General features: G+C 44.1%; 1 protein-coding gene across 6 annotated transcripts in view; it reads left to right on the top strand.

Moving 5' to 3' along the window:
• Nucleotides 1-10,312, top strand: part of SV2B (synaptic vesicle glycoprotein 2B) — a 69,294-nt gene extending 58,982 nt beyond the window's left edge. For all 6 annotated transcript variants that reach the window (XM_042804165.1, XM_032994251.2, XM_032994253.2 and 3 more), the window contains 4 exons: nt 754-887; nt 1,592-1,792; nt 4,143-4,302; nt 5,252-10,312. In XM_042804165.1, the coding sequence (XP_042660099.1) occupies nt 754-887; nt 1,592-1,792; nt 4,143-4,302; nt 5,252-5,435 (679 nt within the window). In that variant the 3' untranslated portion in view covers nt 5,436-10,312. The remainder of the gene's footprint in view (nt 1-753; nt 888-1,591; nt 1,793-4,142; nt 4,303-5,251) is intronic.
• The last annotated feature ends 10,962 nt before the right edge of the window (nt 10,313-21,274 follow it).

Genomic DNA, 21,274 nt, shown 5'->3' with positions numbered 1-21,274 from the left:
ACATCTTCTCAGTGTCCCTGCAACATTTCACAAGTAAATCAATATTGTGTCATCCTTCAGGCAGGCAGGTCAGACATGTTAAGCTTCCCATCAGAGGAGAAATCAATCACCTGGCACAGCTGATTATTTTACTGTAATCTGTTTTCATTACATGATAAGCAATAGTCCTCGACAGAGATGGTTACAAACAGAACTTTGATAATTTCCTGATTCTCTCTAGAAACCTTACTGCATTTTTGCTTTTAAAAATCACATTGTGTTTAAACAACTGTCAGGAGCTTTTCACCAACTGACTCAATGGGCTCCCAATGATGTCTGATTTTATTGATGCTGGAGGAAGGGGCAGAGCAAGGAAGACAGCAAGGTCAACTCCCAAAGAAAATGCCATGCACTGAGTGACATTATATCTTCTTCAGATGGACTAGTACTGAACGTGAGAGGATTTGTGTCCAGTCAGCCTTAGAAGCACATTTTCTTACATGTGACTATTCTGAGGAATAGAAAAACTGCCAAAAATCCTAAAAGGTCCATCTCTCTTTAAAAAAACCCCTCTTCAAACCTTTGTCTCCTACTAAAACACAAAATATGTAAGCATGGAGTTGGAAGGACAGTTATGCATTCAAGGAACACCTTTTCTGTAAATGACCCTAGAAATTGTCATTAGTGCTCTGTCTCTTGAAACGGCCATTACATGCTATATAGTGCAGAAAATACCTTAAAGCACAGAGTGAAGTTCTGTTTCCTGACCCACAGGTTTATTGGCATGAAATTCAAGGAAGTGAGATTTGAGGATTCATTATTTGAGGAATGCTACTTTGAAGATGTGACATCTAGCGAGACCTTCTTCGAAAACTGCACCATCATCTCTACTGTCTTTTATAATACCGGTAATAGGATTCCTGCTGTGGTTTCATCTTTGTAATTTGAAACTATTTTATCAGATTCTGGGAGAAAGGATGATAGGGATCCCGGTGTTTGTGTGTGTGCTAGGTATTGAGGGAGTTGATGGAAAAAAAAAGGGTGACACATTTGGAAGGAGTCTTCAGGTTGCTTCATCAGTGTTTTTAACCACGTGGCTTCTGATGTCATTGGCTGCTGGGCAGGAAATGAGAAAAGTCTGCACTCAAACCTTCGCAGGTTAAAGTAATGGCAAAATGCTTAACACTTTAACAGCTCAATTCAACAAATTTATCTAAAAATATAATTTTAACCAACCTGTCATTGGTGATTGTATGATTGCAAGCAGTAAAATATTAATTAATTTATCCTGAAAAAGCTTTTCACTTCTACTCTAATAGATAACAAACCATAATGCCATGAAAGCAAGATCCTGCATTGCCCTGTCCCTGTGGCATGGGGATACTGGTCCAGGTGACTCCACAAATAAAAGGGGTGTATGAGATTCCACCTCCCCAGGTGCCAAGCACACATCTAGAGTTTGCCACTAGAAAAAAAAAACCTCCCTGGCCATTTCCGTTTGACGAGGAGCTCCTCTCAGATCTTTGATTTGGTTTTGATCCTGATGCCCATTGCTGCTTTATGAAGGGAGATCAGACAAACAGGATCAAGATTTTGTCTCTTTCCCTCACAGATCTCTATGAACACAAGTTCATCAACTGTAGGCTCATAAACAACACGTTTCTGAAGGAAAAGGAAGGCTGCCACCTGGACTTCGAGGAGGACAATGACTTCTTGATCTACCTGGTCAGCTTCCTGGGCAGCCTGTCTGTGCTGCCGGGCAACATCATCTCTGCATTACTCATGGATAAAATAGGGAGGATAAAGATGATCGGTGAGTGGCGATGATGGGCGCCTGGTGCAGATTGTGGGAGGGAGCATGACTCTGCAAAGAGCCAAGGTCAGTGTGATGGTGTCACTGCATCTGCACACACCAATGCAAGCTGAGCTGGCTCAGGTGGAGGTGAGTCATTCCCATATCAAATGGAGCAGAAGGGTGAAAAGTCTCGAGGGTGAGACAAGTGATCTGTTCCATGGCAGTAGGCAAGTTACTTGCTCCCCACCTTCCCACCCTGCTTTTCTGTGTGTCTGTGACATCCTCCTTTTTTATTTTGACTTTTGTGTCAAAGCCTGTATGTTTAGCCAGTGCTCAGTACAACAGGGTCGGAGCTGAAGCAGGACCTCTTGGTGCTGTTGAGTTGATACTGATGTCCATATCACTCTGCATAAATAAATAAACAGTTTGCTTGTGGCAATGAATATTCACAAAGATTATTTGATGTGGCTGCCTGACAGCCCAGAGTTCCCTCTTTTGGTTTTCTGATTTTCAAATGATTTTACAGACAGCTTCAGAGAGCATATGGTAGAATAACTGACCATATCACAGCCAAGCAAGATGTCACCCTTTAGTGTCATGGGAATAAGTTATCAGCTTATCAGCTTTACAATTACTTTGGGAATTTCTGCTGGTGCTTCCTCCAGGGTTCAGACCTTGGTCTCCAGGTACTGGGAGAATCATGCCTCAAGGGACAGCCAAGTGAGTTTAACAAAATCAGGGATGTAGCTCAGGGGTAAGGGATGACTCCAGTCTCTTGAGCTCCCCTCTCTTTTCTGAGAACAGAAGGAAGTTTAGTTAGCTTAACCTTCACTGTCAGACAGGTGAAGGTAAGCAGGATGACCCCACCAGTGTGTCAGGAATGTACACTGGGGGAGGGGGGAAATAACTGTTCATGTAGTGAATTTGGAAAAGATCCACATAAATCAGAGGGTCTTCAGGAAGTAAATTAAATAAAACTGAATGAGAATCAGATTGTCCACCCTGAAAACATGTCAACATTTCAACATTTTTGCCTGGAATTGAGGTGACAGCTGGAATTCTAAATGCTTATTTCTTCTGCAGAATGAAAAGTACAGGACAAAAATTAGTGATGACATGCTGAAACGTTTCACTGTGGAATTTTCAGTTGAAACAGCCTTCTGGCATCCCACCCATATCACTCTGTTGAACATATTATTTCTGGTCAGCTTAACACAAAAACTGAATTTTGCTTTTGCATTATGTGCCTCACTGGGACTTCAGTTGTTTCATTATATTCTGCTAAACCTTCTCTTGTGCCAAATGTCAGATCTCTTGGTACGCACAAGGTGACCCTAATGCTGCACTGTACCTCTTCAGCAGAGGGAATATCCACACCACACCGTGGGGGAGGTATTTTGGCCAGATATCATGGAAGGGAAGTGGATATGAAGCCCTGCACAGCAGCTTTTCACAGGCAGGGCACTGCAGTGGCAAAATAAAACACAATGTCCAAAATGAAGCATTTTAGTTCCAGCTCAGCATCCAAATTATTTCAGATGGTGTCAAATTGATTAAAAAAAAACAAACCAAAACAAACAAAAAAAAAAAAAAAAAAAAAAAAAACAAACAAAGAAGCAAAAAAAAATGTTTGGTTTCTGGTAGTAAATGGAGGTATTTCAGCACCAGCAGAAAGTTCCAGTGAAAGATACGTTGATGTTGCAAAAATTACATCTTTCAGGTGAAAACTCCCAATGGGGTAAAAGGCAGTGATGTAGCCATTAATATTTCTGAATCTGAACTGTGCCTAACTGAGCATGAATGCTCCCACTTTCTCCCTCGGTGGTGTTCATGAAATTATGGCTCCTGTGCAAATGTGCCATGAAATCTAATGATGTCCTTATAATTAAGGACCTCAAGTGTTTCATACAACTGACTGTAAATTATCTTAATTGAGACTATAAATGTGTCAAGTGATTTCAATATGATATGAAATGCACCAGCTCTTCACTCAAAACTCAAGCTGGAAAACCTTCACAATGATTCTTCTTCCTCATTGACTTTCATGTTTACTTGCCTCTGCTCTTCCTGGGTCCATCTGGAAGTCTGAGATGCTGGAAACCTGCCTGGAAAAGCCTATCTTCAGAGTCTCTGTAGAGCAGGACTATCAGCAAGATCAGATGGTCATTGAGAACATTTTCAGGCTGTTTTCCAGCATCAGGATATGACAGATATGCAGCATCCAGGTATTTTTGGATTGTTGCAGATTTAATTTGTTTTGGGGTGAAACATCGTCACTTGAAAGCCATCTTTATCAACAAATGTGTTTGCTCAATTGTGGACAGGGGAATCTGATGCCAACAATTTTCTCTTGGTTTCCCCCCCGTAGGTGGCTCAATGTTGATCTCGGCAGTGTGCTGCTTCTTTCTCTTTTTTGGCAACAGCGAGTCGGCAATGATTGGCTGGCAGTGCCTCTTCTGCGGGGCCAGCATTGCCGCCTGGAATGCCCTGGATGTGATCACTGTGGAGCTCTACCCTACTGACAAAAGGTTCTCTGACTTTGGCCTCCCAGTTCTTGATGGAAAAAGTCAATGTTCACTCTAGATACCTGCAGATGGGAGAGGTGTATTTGTTTTGTTTTCACCAGTCCTTAAGGGTTGGGTAGATCTGCAGCTATATTGGATCAACACAGACGTTTGCAAACATAATTCTGTGTGCATGGTGTCTTGTATGTAGGGAGTTGTGTGGGAGGTATGGAAATTCCAGGAAGATAAATATGGAGTCTGTCATTTCCATGGATGTGCATGGAGGTCTGGACTTTCAGACTGTGTCCCTCAGCCTCTTGTCATAGCTCATCACAGTAACAGCCTTCCCCTCCTCAACCTGGAGACAGCCATGTGCACAGAATGGTTTGGGAGATAAGACAGCGCAGGCAACTTTAGGAGAATGATGAAATCTTTCCTTGCAACATCATTATAAGCTTTATTTTTGCCTATTTCAGGTTGTTGAGGGAAGCCAGGAGGGAAGGACTGTCTTTTTGAAGGCAGTATGCTTTTAGCTGGTGGGTGAAGCAGACTTTGGAGGAGAGCCCAGGTTGTTTCTTTGGTGACAACCCACTCCAGCCAGTGCTTGGAACAGCTTTGACATGTTCTAGAGCAGATTGTGTCCTGCTGTCATTGGGGAGGGCAAAGGCTGTCACAGTGGGTCACTCTAGGGCTAGGGAGAAGCTGAAATAAAAAGGAGAAATGAGTACACACGGACATTCTCCTCATTCACACAGACATGCAAAGCACCATCTATCTATTTATCTAGTTATCTAGTTATCTAGTTATCTATCTATTTACTTATTTATTTATTTACTTATTCTGCCTGACTGTACTTGCTAGAAGCGTAGCCTGGGCAGCATAAGAGCATTCACAAAATTACCCATCTAGATCTTCTGTAAGTATGTCAAGAACCTCCCTCCTAACCATTGTTTTCTGCTTTTCTTCCCTGCAGGGCAACAGCCTTTGGCATCCTCAACGGGCTTTGCAAGTTTGGGGCCATCCTGGGGAACTCAATCTTTGCCTCTTTTGTAGGTATAACCAAGGTGGTTCCCATCCTTCTGGCTTCCTCTGCTCTGGTTGGGGGTGGCCTGCTCGCTTTACGCCTGCCAGAGACTCGAGAACAGGTCCTGATGTGAGCAACTGAGGCCAGGGGGTCAGGGGGGCAGATGTCAAAGAAGAAGAAAAAAGAGACATGTTTGAAAAATCAAAAATTCCATTTCTATACTATTCTGTTGATACCTCAAAGAGAGAGGACAGAGGGAAAGGAGAGCTCAAAGGGATAAAAATGAAACCCTTAGTTTCTGACCCTTTTACAGCCATGACTGGTGCATGCAGCTACCACACACCCCTTGCAAGAGCTTGGGTTTAACCTTGCCTACACTGGGAGTCTACCCTTTCTCGCTCCATCCCAGTGTAATGACACAGGACGCGAACAGAGGCTTTGTGCATGCGTGTGCCTGCATGGATGTGAGCGTGTCTGACAGGAGGACAGATCCTGACCCCCTTAGGCCTTTGCCGAGCTGTGAGATGCTCCCTGCCTTGCCCAGCGCTCCTTGGCAATTCGTATCAGCTGTGCTCAGACACGAGGGCCACCTGGAGGGGAGGCAGGTAACGAGCCTACTGTAGGTGAGCTCCAGCAGTAGGGACAAGAGCTACAAATGTGACTAGTGACCCTAGCTGTTTTGATTTTGGGGTTACCACCAGAACTGCCTGCAAGAGTGAGAAAGTCCTGATTTCTGGAGCATATGAGGGTAGGTGATCGGCGCTCTCAGAAGAATCGGGGTCTCAAAGCCCTTTACTGTCTTTACATGGGCATAGAGAATCACTAGGCACCTTCTTGGTCTGGGAGAGAAATATATACATAATTTTATATATATATATGTATTTACACATACTTGCAAACGTACATACACACATTGAAGTGATTCGCTATTGAAATTTGTAATTTTGAATTTCTGCACCCTTAAGAAGGTCTTAAGAGAGACACTATAAAACTAATCCCACTAATTCAAGATTATCTGGAGTCATGACCAACTTAGTGGCACTACATTCTTTATAACCAGACACAAAATATTTAATTGTATTGTTGGCTGGGAATATATATTTCTATGATGATTAAGATTTCTTTTCCTACAACTTTCACAGAGGAGAAATTGATACGGTGTTGGAGCATTCCACAAACCAAATGTGTACATATTATCCAGTGTAAATAGGGGAATTTTTGTCTAATACTTAGAGTATGGTAACTGTGAATTTACCAGCATTCTAGCCATATTATTTAAAGAATATGATGCTTGGTTTTCTAATATACTTGGGTCTCATTGAAACACTGTAAGCACAGTTACTTAAAGCCATTCAACTCGTTATACAGGGGATGCACGCAGCAAGCTTTCGCTGTACAGAACGTTAAATTCTCCATTAAGTAGCACAGTTAAGTTTGATATCCTGTAAAGACCATTTTATCATATGGCTTAAGTCCTGTTGCATCTAGAAGCAAAGTGAGTTGTGTAATTTTGAATATATTTTCTCGGGAAGCAAGAATGAAATGTATACTGTTAAATTAACACACCAGTGCTCACAATTGACTAGATAACACTAATTAGACCCTTTCAACAAGCTCAGTAATAGACCAGTGCTGATCAGAAACTGTCACATAATTCAGGGAACTTGTCTCACCGGGATATTTTGTGACAAAAAATTCTTTTGTACTTTGGATCCTTTTTTTTTTCGCTTTTTAAGAAAAACATGCAGGGCTGGGCTGAAGTCCAACAGGACTGAAGTCTAATACCTCTGCCTTCACCTGCACAGAGACAGTCAAATACACTAAGAGCTGACACCGGGGCCAGCCCCACGCGACTGTGGGAGTCAGTGTTGGTGCTGCTGCAGAGGACAGATGAAAGACAGAGTGTGGTTAGATCGCAAAAAGCAAATCCTTGCTGATGAGGCAAAACACTCTAATAGGCATCATCTTTATCATTGTGTCAATCAGGGATAAACATGGAACAGCTAGGCTACAATAGGCTCTTTGGGGTTTTTAAGATTTATTCTGAGGTTTATGAAATTGATAAAATCACAAGCTGTTGTAATAACTGAGCTTATTATGCCTCATTTCTTCATTTTATAGGTAGCTTAGGGCTTTTTTTTTGATTTGTCTTCAAAACAGCAAGGTTCCTTCTCTAAGGTATGAGTGAATGTAATTATGTCCTTTGGCAGTGGTTCACAGCTTCTGTTGAGAATCACAGCCCAGAATGTGTTTCTTTTTTCCCTGAGAATGTCTGGTCCCTTTGCATGGTGAGAAGCCGCTAAATATGTATTTCAACACAAAAGATCACCATGATCTTTATGTTTCATCCATTTTGCTGGTCTGTGCATGCCAATTACTACATTGCAGTTGAGGGAAAAAAAAAACTGTTTCAATTTCTGGACTACTCTCTTGTGCTGCTTTGTGGAGCCAGAACTTATCTCTAATTTATGAAGCACTTTTATTTACCTGTCATTCAGTGGTCTAACAGAAAACCTGACTATTTGTGTTCTCCATTGGCAATGTACAAAGACACTAATGACATAATTTATTTTGCAAAACTACTCTATTAATTTTCAGAGACAGAAGAAATTGATGTCTTCAGGAGATAGAAAAGTCAAGGTAATATTAGGAAATATTATCCAATTTTAGAAACTTTTCTTCTTTACAGAATGGTTCTTTCACAGGCTGCTAAACCTCACCTTCAAGAGATTAGCTGGGACAAGATACAGAGCAATAGGATCTTCTTGTCACAGTCACCCAGACTGCCCATGTGACTGTAAAAACTCTTTGCATCCCTAAAATGCATGGTTCAGTCACCTGAGGTCTAGGAGACGATGCATGTGTGTCGTGACAAGGCTCCTATCCCTGACTTGACCAGGGGGTTCATGACCTAATAGGACAGGGCAAACACTCACTGCAGCTGGTATACAGGGGCCTGGGAAAAGACCACAATGAGCAGAGAAGACAGAAAAGAAAAGCTAAGGGGAAACTGTATCGCCTAGCCTTAGACACCTACCAGCTAGATGTCTGGATCTGAACTCATCGCCCTGGGTTCCCATTATTCTCAGTTGAAGGGCACAGGCAATATATGTGACCACACCCAGGCACTTGCCCTGGATAGCCCTGCTCCTCTTCTTCCCTAACAGAGAAATCCAGGGTAATGGCTTCAGCTCAGGCATTTGCCTTTGTGACACCTGGGCTGATGTCTCCCATCCAACTTCAGTGTGAGCAAGGCTTAGTCAATACTCCTGATGTGTTTGTTTATTGTCCTTGTCATGGTGTAAAACAGCGTAGGCTTCACACTGCTGCTCTCCAGAGCAAAATGGCTGATGGGTGCAGTTCCACCAACCCCCCTCAGCACTGGCTGTGTTTTGGTTTGGGTCGCAGTTTCAAGCCATGGGCTACCTGCTAGGATGAGCCCAAGCCACAGAGCCTTGGAGCACCATGCAGGGGGAGATTTCTCATCAGGCACCTCCTCTGATGGCTCAGCTTTATTTCTACTGTAAAAGCAGCATTACACCTGCAGTGCAAGGGCCAGCATGCCTCTTCCAGTGGTTCCCCGGCTTACATTTGCTGCATTGAAGTCTCCTTGTCTTGAGTTTTGATACACTGGATCATCCACAGAGAAGAGGAGAACTGCTGACCACCAGTCCACTGATGATCCCTGCAGAGCACTATTTCCTTGGATTCATGAACTTTACTGCAACAGGGGCACAGAGGACCAAGACAGGGGACTTGCCTTAAATCCCAAAGACCTCTTCTAGGGGGCAGCTGGACCTCTTCATGCATGCGTGGCACACCAGTCCAGCCACTTAGCCAGGGACTTTGTGGCATGGGAATGGTGGTTCTAGGGAACTGGCCTGCTGTGACTTACTGTCTTTGTCTGGACAACAATATAATGCGGGTCACAGGAGGAGTTCATTACTGAGCTTCTGAGAATGCAGAAACAGACATTCAGAGCACTTTTGATTATAATTACAACAGACGAGTGGTATTATGAGAAGAGTTCTGCCTCCTTATATTCCCTGTTGATTTAACTAGCTGTCGTACGCCTATTCTTTTACTTCAGTTGTTCAGGACAGCTCCTGTCACTACCTTTGGCTTTGCTACATCCTGCTGTGGTGGCTGCAGCTTGGGGCTGGATGGAACAATCCCTTCCTTGCCCATATGATACTCATCCCCTTGAAATGCTATGTGACTTACAAACAGTGGTGGATGGATCTTTTGGACTAAGGAAAGGGTCACTTTTGGAAAAACTATATCCAGAGCCAGATGTTCCCCACACAGTGGAGCAGGCAGCCCAATGTCCTTCAGTGATGCTGAGAGGTCCACTAAGGGATATTCCCTGAGCCTGGGAGCAGTGCAGCTCCAAGGGTGGGTTTACACAGGGGTGCAGAACGAGGTTGCATGGAGTTGAGCTTTCTGCAGATGTGCAGGTCTCTTCCACATCCTGCTTTGAGACCTCCAACAACAGAGTATACTCTGATACTAATAAGGAGGCCCTTATGTTCCCTGCTTATGTCCTTTGACTTTCCAAAGGACACACAAAACTGGACAGGATATTTTTAGTTTTATGTAGATTTGAGCCCCATATATTATATTTTCATGAAGTTTCTCCCTCAGTTTCTCACCCTTGTATTAGCAAATGCTGCTTTTAGGAAGAATCAAGCCTGAGAATTGTGAAGGAAACAAAATGAAAGAAATTTCTTTGCTATATGTGATGCTAGTGCTGTATAAATGTACACACACTGAAAGTTCCACTGTAAATAACACCCAGTGTTGTGCATTTAATGAAATGTTTCATTTAGATGTTCTGTCAACTCTGTGTGTAATAGTCAATTCCAGTCCCTTGGTTCCTTTTCTTCATTTGAAACCTTTCTTCTTTTATTTTTTTTTATTTGATCTATGGTTGTCACTGAAAATTACAGCTGTTCCAATGGACTTTGTTTTTGTTCCTTCTGTCACATTAAAAAGCTGGAAGAAAAAGAATGACTCTTGTAGTGTTTGTGTTTAATGTGCACATTGAGTCTTTTTACAAGGGCTGCTGTGGGTGACTTTGTACCCTGACAATGTGAGAACTTCCTCTGATGTTTGCTACTTGTATGTCCCTGCTTTCTCAAACAACCCCACCTAGATTAAGACTCCCTCCTATCACACTTTTTTCACACTGTGTACTTCCAAACACATTATATGTGAAAAAACGTTATCCTGAAATGTCTTCTGGTGGAGGAAGCATGAAATATTTTTAAGTGCCATGCGAAACTGGAAAGCTAAACTCTGCTCTGTAGCAAGAATATGTCCAAAAAGAAAGCACTGCTTCTTGTAGCTTGACACACCATTTGATGATAGCATACACTCTTATGGATGTTTTTCTAAGGATGTATGATCTGTTTATTATTATTATTTTCAACTCTTTGTAAACATCTAACTACCCACCCCATGCTTTCAGAGTAGAATGATAGAGACCTGCACAACATCAACTGCGTGGGAAAAGAGCAGTGGAGACTGGTTGGCAGACTATGGGGTTTATGTATTAATTTCAAGTTCTTGTATACCATAAAATGAAGCAACTTCTCTTCCCCTCAAGCCCCCTGAAGGTCATCAGGGTTTTGATTATGAGTCAGCTCTGGCTTGTTGATAAGACATTCAGGTGCTGAAAGGTTGTCAGGTCAATCCGCATTTAGTCCTCTCTTCACATACGCTACATATGCAACATGCTAAAGCTAATATTCAAGTGAGAGATAAAGAGCCAGAAGATATCGGAAACGTAATAAAGGAACCATGAAGGTACCTCTGCCATCAGGAGACTAAATCAGGCATCTTTCATCAGCTCAGGTTCAGCCAGGTGGCATAGGACCCGTCTGAGCTGGGGTCCTGCTGGGTGAAGCAAAGCCAGCAGCAGTGTGGGGGAGCGGGTAAGGACTGGTCTCAGGTGGGAGCTGCCAGCTGTGAATTTTGCAATGCTCGTATCTGACTGCAGACTACAGAGCTGTGGAGTCAACAGTCCCTAAACCTCCTCTGTGCATCCCGCCTTTATGTAGGAAACCGTGTATTAGCAAACACAGTCAAAAAGCATTTTCTAAGAAGCGAGCTTTTAAATAAAGGTCAGAGATTTGCACTAAAAGCCTTGGAGGTGCTTTAAAGTGGTCCTTACTCCAGACTACTTGAGATTCTGCATAAGGCTGAAATCTTAGTAAGCTGGAAAATCTTATATTTGAATGTTCAGAAAAGGTTGCTAATAAAACCTGTGCATAAAAAAACCCTGACTAATTTTAAAGTAGCACACAGGGATTTTAAGAGCAGGATTATGTGACATGGCTGCCTGAACTAGCATAGGATGGACTGAATGATAAGAAAACCTTTGCAAATCTGGGTTCCTATTTTTCCATATTGGTGATTCTACCTTGACCATCTCATGTTTCTCACTATGTGGAGTTTCTGGCATAGATTCTTGTAGCCTCCAATAAATGACCCAAATTCCCTGGATGTGCAGGTTCACCCAAGCTGTCACAGGAGGTCAGCTGGTGGAGGGAGAAGGCTGGAAATGATGACATTCCCAACAGCCACCAAATCCAGTAATATGTCTGAGTGATGCTTCAGACTTGTGAAGTGACTTCATATTGGGAATATGATTTGAGTTAGATTATGGTAAACTGGCCCATCATTTTATCAGTGCTCCTATATCTCAGACCCTGGGTTTGGGACTCTGAAAGTAGAGATCAAAGTTGGCAGTTTGAGTCCACATTTGTTGAAAAGTCAGGGGAAGATCAACAACTTGGCCAGGCCCTTGATGCTGGGAAATGGAGCCTGTTTTTCCAGCTTCTGGCAGAAATTGCTGGAGACTGAGCAACCTTCCAATGCACAGACATTGATTTGTGACTGATGTCAGTGTGTGTTTCTCAGACCAGATTCTTGTAAGCAGTTGTATATAAAACAGAAAGAACTACTCAAATAAGTTCCCACAGATATCATTTTTTTTTTACTGTTCTCTGTGGGCAAGGAGAATTAACTGAAGAACTTGCAGCCACCTTGGCCCACAGTAATGCAAACAGTTAGGGCTTATTTATAATTTTTATCTTTTGAAGTGTACACAGTTATTACTACACTAACCCAAGAAGCACTATTTGAAAAAATTACAAGTGAGATATAAATTTATTGCTCAGCACTTGTTTAACCTATAAAAATATGTGCATATCTATACCTACATATCTATATATGTACAGATATGCATTTATATGTAAAACTAAATGATTACACCTGACCTTACTGATTCTGCCTCAGCTTTTTCGGGCCCCAAATTAGTCTCACCAATACCAGGAGATGGCAGCAGTTGCACACAGCATGGGCTGCTGGTCCCTGCTCAGCATCAACTGCAGCTCTGCAGGAGGCTGCACCCAGGACCCACACCATGCACAGACAGGATTCTTCACCAGATCCATCAGGTACAGGTCACAGCGGTCTGATCTCCAGGAAAGTCAGGGAAAAGAGAGGAAAAGAGCAGTGATTAGACAGTTTAGATAAGAAAGAGCCCTGTCTAGTGCCCAAACTTTTGAAATGGGAGTTGTGCATACCTGAAGCAAACCAAATGTAATTGTTGGGGCAAAAATATGAGAGATTCTACTTCAGTAGACTAGTGCAATGGTTTTCAAGCTTTCTTAGCCTGCATCTGTTAAGTGTTTCCCAAGGGTGATGTAAATCCATTGTAAAAACATGATGAGACTCCAGTTAGAAGAGAAAAGCTCTGGGCTGGCCAGTGCCTTACCCACAGACATAGGAACAGATCAGCACAAGCAGTGACTCCTGGGGCAGCCTGCTGAGATGCTGCAATGAATTGGTTTTGCAAACAAAGTCTCCAGCCCGGCTAATCCTGGCAAGATGTCACCTCATGGGTTCCTCCTCCAGTCTAAAGCACGGGCAGAACCTTCTGCAGTTAAAATCTGAGCTCTTAAAATGAGAAGTGTCTCTCCAGAGTAATTCTGTGAACCCCTCCTGCATCCCTGCATCATGACTGTAAGACAAGGGACAACACATATATTTCTAAGTGCTCTGCTTATCACCTCAAAGCAACCTGTGGCCACAAATCCTCAGTGCCTTCCCTGTATGAGCAGTAGGTGATTCAGATCAGAGGACTGAGCCTGCTGAAAAGTAACAAGATAACACCAACAAACAGTGCAGTTCTTACAGCTTGCAGAAAACATGGAGCCCAACCTGAGGCCTGTGATCTAGTTAAGCAGGGCTTTACCACAGCCTTATGAACTCACACCCACCACAGCTAGATGCAGCTGCTGCCCACCATGGATTTTACATTGGCAGTCTCTCTCTCAGAACCAAGAGTTCAGGTTTCTCTGGAAGGCATTTGCTTCACCGAGAAAATAAACAAAAGACCTATCCAGTAAATACAAACAGGCCTAATTGCAAGGAGACCAAAGCCAGATCTCAAGTGTCTTCATTCCTTTCTTTTGTAACCCTGGCAAAGTAAAGCGCTTTTCCAGGGATGCCATATCTTCCCAGGGGTGCAGCCTGTCTCCACAGTGGAGTGCCATGGGCAGGGCAGCAGCTGGGGGAGGCTCTATACAGACAGTGGGGTTTCAGCAGAAGTGGGTAAAATTTCTCCAGAGGGAGCCCTCTCTTAGCATTGAAATCTTGTGCTTCAGACAGGTGTCTTGGTTCAGGCTGGAATAGAGTTCCTGTTCGTTTTGGCAGCGGGAGGAGCTGCAGCCCCCTGCAGACCCCAGGGGCTCCCCAGGCCCCAGAGCCCTCACCTGTGTGCGGGGGCGGGGGGAGCACAGCTGGAGGGCTGGGCCCCGATTGGCCGATAGTCCAGGTCATGTGACACTGTGCTCACTATATAAAGGCAGGAGTGGGCCAGGAGGGGCTCTCACTTCCGGGGGTGTGGCTGTGGGGCCTTGGTGTTTGGGATCGCCGGCCAGGAGCAGGTAAGTGATGAGCAGCTGTATTGTACATTACCTGTTGATACTGCTGTCAGCATATTATTCTGTTACTGTTGCTAAATTGTTTTTATCTCAACCCGCGAGTCTCCCTTTGCCCCTCCGATTCCCTCCCCATTCCCAAGTGGGGGGAGGGTGGGTGAGCGACTGTGTGGCATTTAGCTGCTGAGCAGGCTCAAACCACAACAACTGAATATTGTACTCAGCTTCTCAAAATACATCTTTGAATGATAAATTCAGCACTTTTATCCTTTATTATTCAGGATAAAGGTAAGAGCTTTGAAAATTTCCCAGCAGCCCTGTTCCTTCCGTTAGATCCCTGAAAAACAAATTGCTCTGCAGAAACCAGCCATGTACTGAGTCTTTAGCCCTATAAATATTTCAGAGCAACTTTTTTACAGCTCTCATTTAACCCAAAGACACCACAAAGGGTTCACATCCCTGGATCAGCCCAGGTGTAGAACACTGTGTCTTGGGTTGAGTGAGTGGTGGAGTTTTTTTGGTAGCAGGGGAGGGGGATATAGGGGCGGCCCCCTGTGAGAAGCTTCTCAAAGCTCCCCCAGCTCCAAGCCAGCTCCACTTCTGTTTGGGAAATTGAGCCAATCAGCTGTGCCTCTGTGATAACGTATTTAAGAAGGGATGTGGTGACGGGCAGTCAGACTTGTGAGGAGGAGTTGCTGCAGCTGCATGAACACCAAGGTCAGTGGAGGAATGGAGGAAGAAAGGAGGGGGGAGGTGTGCCGGAGCAGAGACCCCCTGTATCCTGTGGTGAGATGGCAGGGCAGCCCCCCCACCACCACCCATGAAGATCTATGGTGGAGCAGACATTGATTTACGGCCTGTTGCTTCTGCTTGCATGATCAAGGTTCTGTGCCCAAAGAAGGCTGGGGTCTCATGGGAAAAGGTAGCCCCGCTGCCGTAATTCAGTGCTGGGAGGATTGCAGCATGAGGGGGAGTCCCACGCTGGAGCAGCTTGGGAAGGGCTGCAGCCGTGGGAGAGAATCCAGTCAGAGAATGTTAGTGACCCATGACGGAGCAGTGTGGGGAACGCTGTGGCCCATGGGAGGAATTCATGTCAGAGAAAGTTTGTGGAGGACTGTCTCCTGTGAGAGGGGGACCACGATGGAGCAGGAGGAACAAGTTCCGGACACTCCCCTCTCTGAAGATAAGGGACGTGGCAGCGCTGACTGCACCCCCCATTTCCTGCCCCTGTGCCACTGGGGGAGGAGGTAGAGATATCGGGAGCAGAGCTGAGCCCGGGAAGAAGGAAGGGGTGGGGGGAAGGTGTTCTCAAGATGTGGCAATGCTTCTCACTGTCCTACTCGGTTATGTGTTGTTAGTGTCTGTAATAAATGTATGTTCTTTTTTTTCTTCCCCTAACAAGTCTGCCTTTTGCTCGTGATCATAAAGGGGAATTTTTCCCCATCCCAGTCCTATCTCGAACCCCAAGCCTGGCTCTCTGTCCCTTCTCATTGCCAGAGGGGAAGGGAGAGAGAGCTGCTGCATTGTGGTTGGCTGCCAACCAGGCCTAAACCACGACACCCTGCTAAGTCACTTTGTCCCATTCTCATCCTACCTGAAAGAGGACAGGAATACTGTCACCTTTGTGTTGGTCCCTGGGGCAGATGTCTTGCTCTGTGTGTGGTCACCCCTACATTAGGGGCCCAAGAGACCTTCTTCGGTGAATTTTCAGAGGTTTCAGTATTGGGGTTCCTGTTACTATTCAATGTCCTGAAGCTCTGTTACTTTGCTGGCATTTATCTCTGGTATTGTAGCATGGGGGAAATGAAGGGAAATGTTAAAAAACAAACAAACAAAAAACCCAAATTCAAACCCAAACCCTTTTCTGACCATTATCGGGTCTTAAGCCCAAAGTTCTAGCAATTGTAGCTTTTCATGGTCACTCAACTTTTACCTCTGGGAGAAACTCTTGTGTGCAAATTTTGACATCCCAGTCTGCTCCTTGGCAAAGCACAGATAGCCTAAACAGCCTGGTAATAAGTGTCTCAGGCTACTTGATCCACAGCAGTGAGAAGATAAACCTTTTACACTCTCTGGCAGAGACAAGACCAAAGCTTATATCTGCTGTTGCAGGAGTAAATGGTGTCACAGTCAAGTTGAAAGACTTTCCCAGCTCACATGTGGGGCTTGTAGGGGAGAATTTGTGACCTTTTAGGGGAAATCTTGTTCACCTGGGAATGGTGTTTTGAATAAATTAATTTGACAAGACGAGTAACTTTGAGATTGAGTTCACTCAAGCCCAAGCTGAGGGGAAACTCAGAGAGTGAGCTACTTGGGATGTGTCAATGACCTTCAGTCTACTACCTTTCCTTTCTTAGGACTGGTTTAAGACTTGGAGGCAGACTTGCATAGGAGTTTTAACATGATATTGTTTGGACTTTATCAGAAGAATAGAACATTTTATTCTCCAGGGTTGTCTTTCTGGTAGCATTTATCAGTACAGAATGCTGAGTCCTTGAAAAGAAACAGAACAATCTCAAATAATTTGCAAGAACCACAGGCAACATACACAAAAATCTTGTATGCATGAGATAGTTGTTTCTGATGAAGTAGGCATGTGATCTTAAACAGGGTAGCTATTCTTTAAAAGTCTCTGACCCAATGGTCTTACGTTGAAGACACACTAAAATATGAGCAATCACCAAGTTAATCAGAAGATAGTAATCCTCTTCTGACCACTGGTATCCATTTGTTGTGAGGCATTGCAATGGGCCTTTCCCATGGCTTCTGGCTTCTCCCAGTACAACACTGGTCAAGGTACAAATCAAAAGCCTCAGCCTGGATCTATGTTGTTTATGCAAGCCCCAAACTAGCAGAGATGTGGGTGCCAGGTTCTCTGAATGAAAATTAGGGTAGTGGTATGGCTTGCTGGAAAGTTGACAGTTCTTTCTCACTTCAAAAAACCCTTCTGAACTAGATCTGTGAGGTGATTCATGGCACAGCAAAATCTGGGGAAATCACCTTCTGTCTCCTTTTCTTTCTCTCCTTTTCCTCTCTTCATTTCCAGGTATGACTTTCCCAAGTATCTACCCTCATTTGATGCAGTCAGAATCTGGTGACATGATGCAAATTCAATGTTGACTTTTAAGCAAGATTATGTAAATCCAATATGTTCAGTCACTGTAGTCCTGGGAATTCCCTTATCAGCAACATAATAATTGAGAATTAATTCCTCCATTGTGTGAGATAGTGGCAGGGAAGGAATAAGAGCTGAGGTAATCACCAGGTATATCTCAGCCAGGATTTCCTCGTGCATGAAAAGGAATCAACACAAGGTGAAATGTTTGTACAACAAAGATTTCTACTGAAATGACCCTGCTTTTCAAAGGGCACACTAAGCATTCTTGTATAACTGCACAAAGAATTAAAGCCAATGTGGATGAAAATCTAGATCTTTCTGTTTACCATATAGGGATCCTAATCCAGTTTGGTGTCTCCCCTTGAGCTGACTTAGGGATAAAGCATTACAGTTTTCTGTCCTGAGCTGCTCTGCAGTTATAGCCCTGAGCTATCAGTCCTTGTGTTCCCTTTTCACTCTGTAACAAGAAGCTTTTGCCTGACATTACACTGTTCTGGGTTGAGTGAGTGGTGGAGTTTTTTGGTGGCAGGGGAGGGGGCTATCGGGGCGGCCCCCTGTGAGAAGCTTCTCGAAGCTCCCCCAGCTCCACGTCAGCTCCACTTCTGTTTGGGAAATTGAGCCAATCGGCTGCGCCTCTGCGATAACGTATTTAAGAAGGGACGTGGTGACGGGCAGTGGGACTTGTGAGGAGGAGTTGCTGCAGCTGCATGAACACCAAGGTCAGTGGAGGAACTGGAGGAAGAAAGGAGGGGGGAGGTGTGCCGGAGCAGAGACCCCCCTGTATCCTGTGGTGAGACGGCAGGGCGGCCCCCCCCGCCACCCATGAAGATCTACTGGTGGAGCAGACATTGATTTACGGCCTGTTGCTCCTGCTCGCATGATCAAGGTTCTGTGCCCGAAGAAGGCCGGGGTCTCATGGGAAAAGGCAGCCCCGCTGCTGTAATTCAGTGCTGGGAGGATTGCAGCATGAGGGGGTAGTCCCACGCTGGAGCAGCTCGGGAAGGGCTACAGCCGTGGGAGAGGAATCCAGTCGGAGAAGGTTAGTGACCCATGACGGAGCAGTGTGGGGAACGCTGCGGCCCAGTGGGAGGGACTTCAAGTCAGAGAAAGTTTGTGGAGGACTGTCTCCTGTGAGAGGGGGACCACGATGGAGCAGGAGGAACAAGTTCTGGACACTCCCCTCACCGAAGATAAGGGAAGTGGCAGAGCTGACTGCACCCCCCCATTCCTGCCACTGCGCCCTGGGGAGGAGGTAGAGATAGCGGGAGCAGAGCTGAGCCCGGGAAGAAGGGAAGGGGTGGGGGGAAGGTGTTCTCAAGATGTGGCAATGCTTCTCACTGTCCTACTCTGTTATGTGTTGTTAGTGTCTGTAATAAATGTATGTTCTTTTTTTTCTTCCCCTAACAAGTCTGCCTTTTGCTCGTGATCATAAAAGGGGAATTTTTCCCCATCCCAGTCCTATCTCGAACCCCAAGCCTGGCTCTCTGTCCCTTCTCATTGCCAGGAGGGGAAGGGAGAGAGAGCTGCTGCATTGTGGTTGGCTGCCAACCAGGCCCAAACCACGACATACACTTACAATTAAAGTCCTTGGATGGGGGCCTGATTAATTGGGTTTCAAGATGAGACATGGGGGATGATGCTGTCAGTACCTATATTATGTCCTTTCATCCTTCTTACTACCTGTCTTTGCAATCACAACTCACAAGTGACTACTTTGTTTTTCTTTGGACATAATTTACTTTTATTTATTGCCATTGTTGTTATTACTATGCATAAAAGAAATTATTAAGGTAACCTGCCTGATGGACTTTCAAGCATTTGGTAATGACTTCTGCAAATCACAAAGAAAAATGTACCTTCCAAACTGAGACATAAGCAAAAGCAGGGCAAGGTGATGATGAGCTTTAAAGAATAGGTGTCCTTTCAAGTCAAAGATTCATTCCAGATTGAGATTATTATGTAGTAAATAATGCACCTGAGTCTTTGATAATAGGAAGCAAATTTACCCTGTTGCAAATACACTAATCACTAGCCTAGCAACTCACATTATTAGCTGAGAATAATTATTTTCTCCAAAGAAAGTATAGACCTTCAAAGGAGATAACATCTTAAATCACAGCAAATTTTAATTTAAATTCAAAGTGTAGGAATGCACATAATACCCCATCTCTGTCATCTAGCTGGGATGGTGTCATTATAATATTTTAAAGACAGCCCAAATCATTGAACTAAATACCTGCAGCCTAACACTTTCCAATTTCATTTTCTCCTTGTCAGACTGTGTAATTGATATTTGTACTGGAGGTAACAAAACAGAAAATGTGAAGGTGTTGATAACTGTGTTATTACTGTCTCTTAAACTGCCTGAGAGATGGTGAGGCCCGGATGACAGGGAGAAAATGGTAACTTTTGTAATAGGATATAAAACAATTCACGTGGCCCAAGTCTGTAGTCAGTGCCTGCTTGGACTGGGATTGTTGTGTGATCTGATTCTGGTTTGTCACATCTCCTGTGATCACTTCTGCTAGCAGAAAGCCCAGTCCTGCAAAGAGCCAAGTCCATTGACTTCAGCAAGACCTCAGCTTGCTGCAGAATATGACTGGATTTGGAGATTCAGCCACTGGCAGGTGGCATGAAATTGGGCTCTCCCTGCAAACATCCCAGCTTAAAATGCACCTGCAGGGATAGATGGAGGAAGCTGAAATGTTTGCAGTTGACTTTACTGTCTGCCTTCCATGATTCATGGTGTCTCGAGGACTGACAGCTCCTATCTACAGTCATATCTGGGGAAGTGACCAATTCTGTTCCACTTGTCCCCAGTTCAAGGACAGGGTAATGGGATCTGTTTCATGGGATTTTTGCTGAGAGTGAATCCACCAGGAGAATTGGAGTGATTTTTCTGCCTCTTCGGGAGTTTTCCTCCATGGAATGTCTTGGGTTCAGTACAAGCAATTCTATGGAACATTGCTTAAAATTGTCAAACTACAGTGAGGGACAGGTAATTGCAAAACTTTTCTCTGAAGAAGACTCCCAGAGACAGCTCTGAAAAATTTTCACAAACACACATCTGAAATTACACCAACTACACACTACACTCCAGATGCTCAATTACACTCACATTTTATTCCCAAAAGTAAGCACAAATATAAATAAGCTAGATGAGCACATTCAAATGATTCTTGAATCTTCACTCATCATTCCAAGTGCCCTACCTGAAGATCCAAAGTTTATTGCTTATTAATGGTGTGTACACAGTTGGAAGAGAAAAAGATGTGTTTTAAAGTCAGCACTCTGTGACTAGTCAGACTTCAGGAATTTCCTGTCTAGTGTTTGTGTGTCCTGAGGAACACAGAAAGCTGTCAGAAAGGCAGGGAAGGAAAGACTCAAGTTTAGAAATGCAAGAGGTACTTGGTTCATTGAAGACCTGGCTGCATTGGGTGGAAGCAGAAGGGCAAGACAGTGGATGTAAAAAATGTAGATAACAGGTGTCAGAATTAAAAATGTGACATTCTGGCACCACAGAGTTCAAATTACTCAAATTTTCATATGACAAAGCTAGATCTAATTTTCTTGAGCTCATCTGTGTTTCTGCAGTTTGCAGCAGAAACCTTTGGGGTCAGGTCTCTAAGACACCACATTGACACAATTCCAGAAAACTTGAGTCAATTCAGTGGAGCACGTTGCACGATCTGTGTTGACTATATTGATATCAGTATTCATCTTCTACCACCCTGGTACTACCCATGGCCATGCCTTGAAAATAGTCGAATAGATGCCTAAGCTGGTCTTTTCTGAGGAGTCAGCTGTAACATGGGCCGTTCCCCTACTCCAGAGCTAATGTCAAACCAAAAGTCAGTACCTGTCTGCAGACTGCCTTCCCAGGTGCCACAGCAAGATTTTCCT

This window comes from Tyto alba, unplaced genomic scaffold (genome assembly GCF_018691265.1).
Source record: "Tyto alba isolate M040663 unplaced genomic scaffold, T.alba_DEE_v4.0 Super-Scaffold_41, whole genome shotgun sequence".
Lineage (NCBI taxonomy): Eukaryota > Metazoa > Chordata > Aves > Strigiformes > Tytonidae > Tyto > Tyto alba.
The sequence above is the reverse complement of the archived record's forward strand: the minus strand, read 5'-3'. Positions and strand labels throughout refer to the sequence as shown.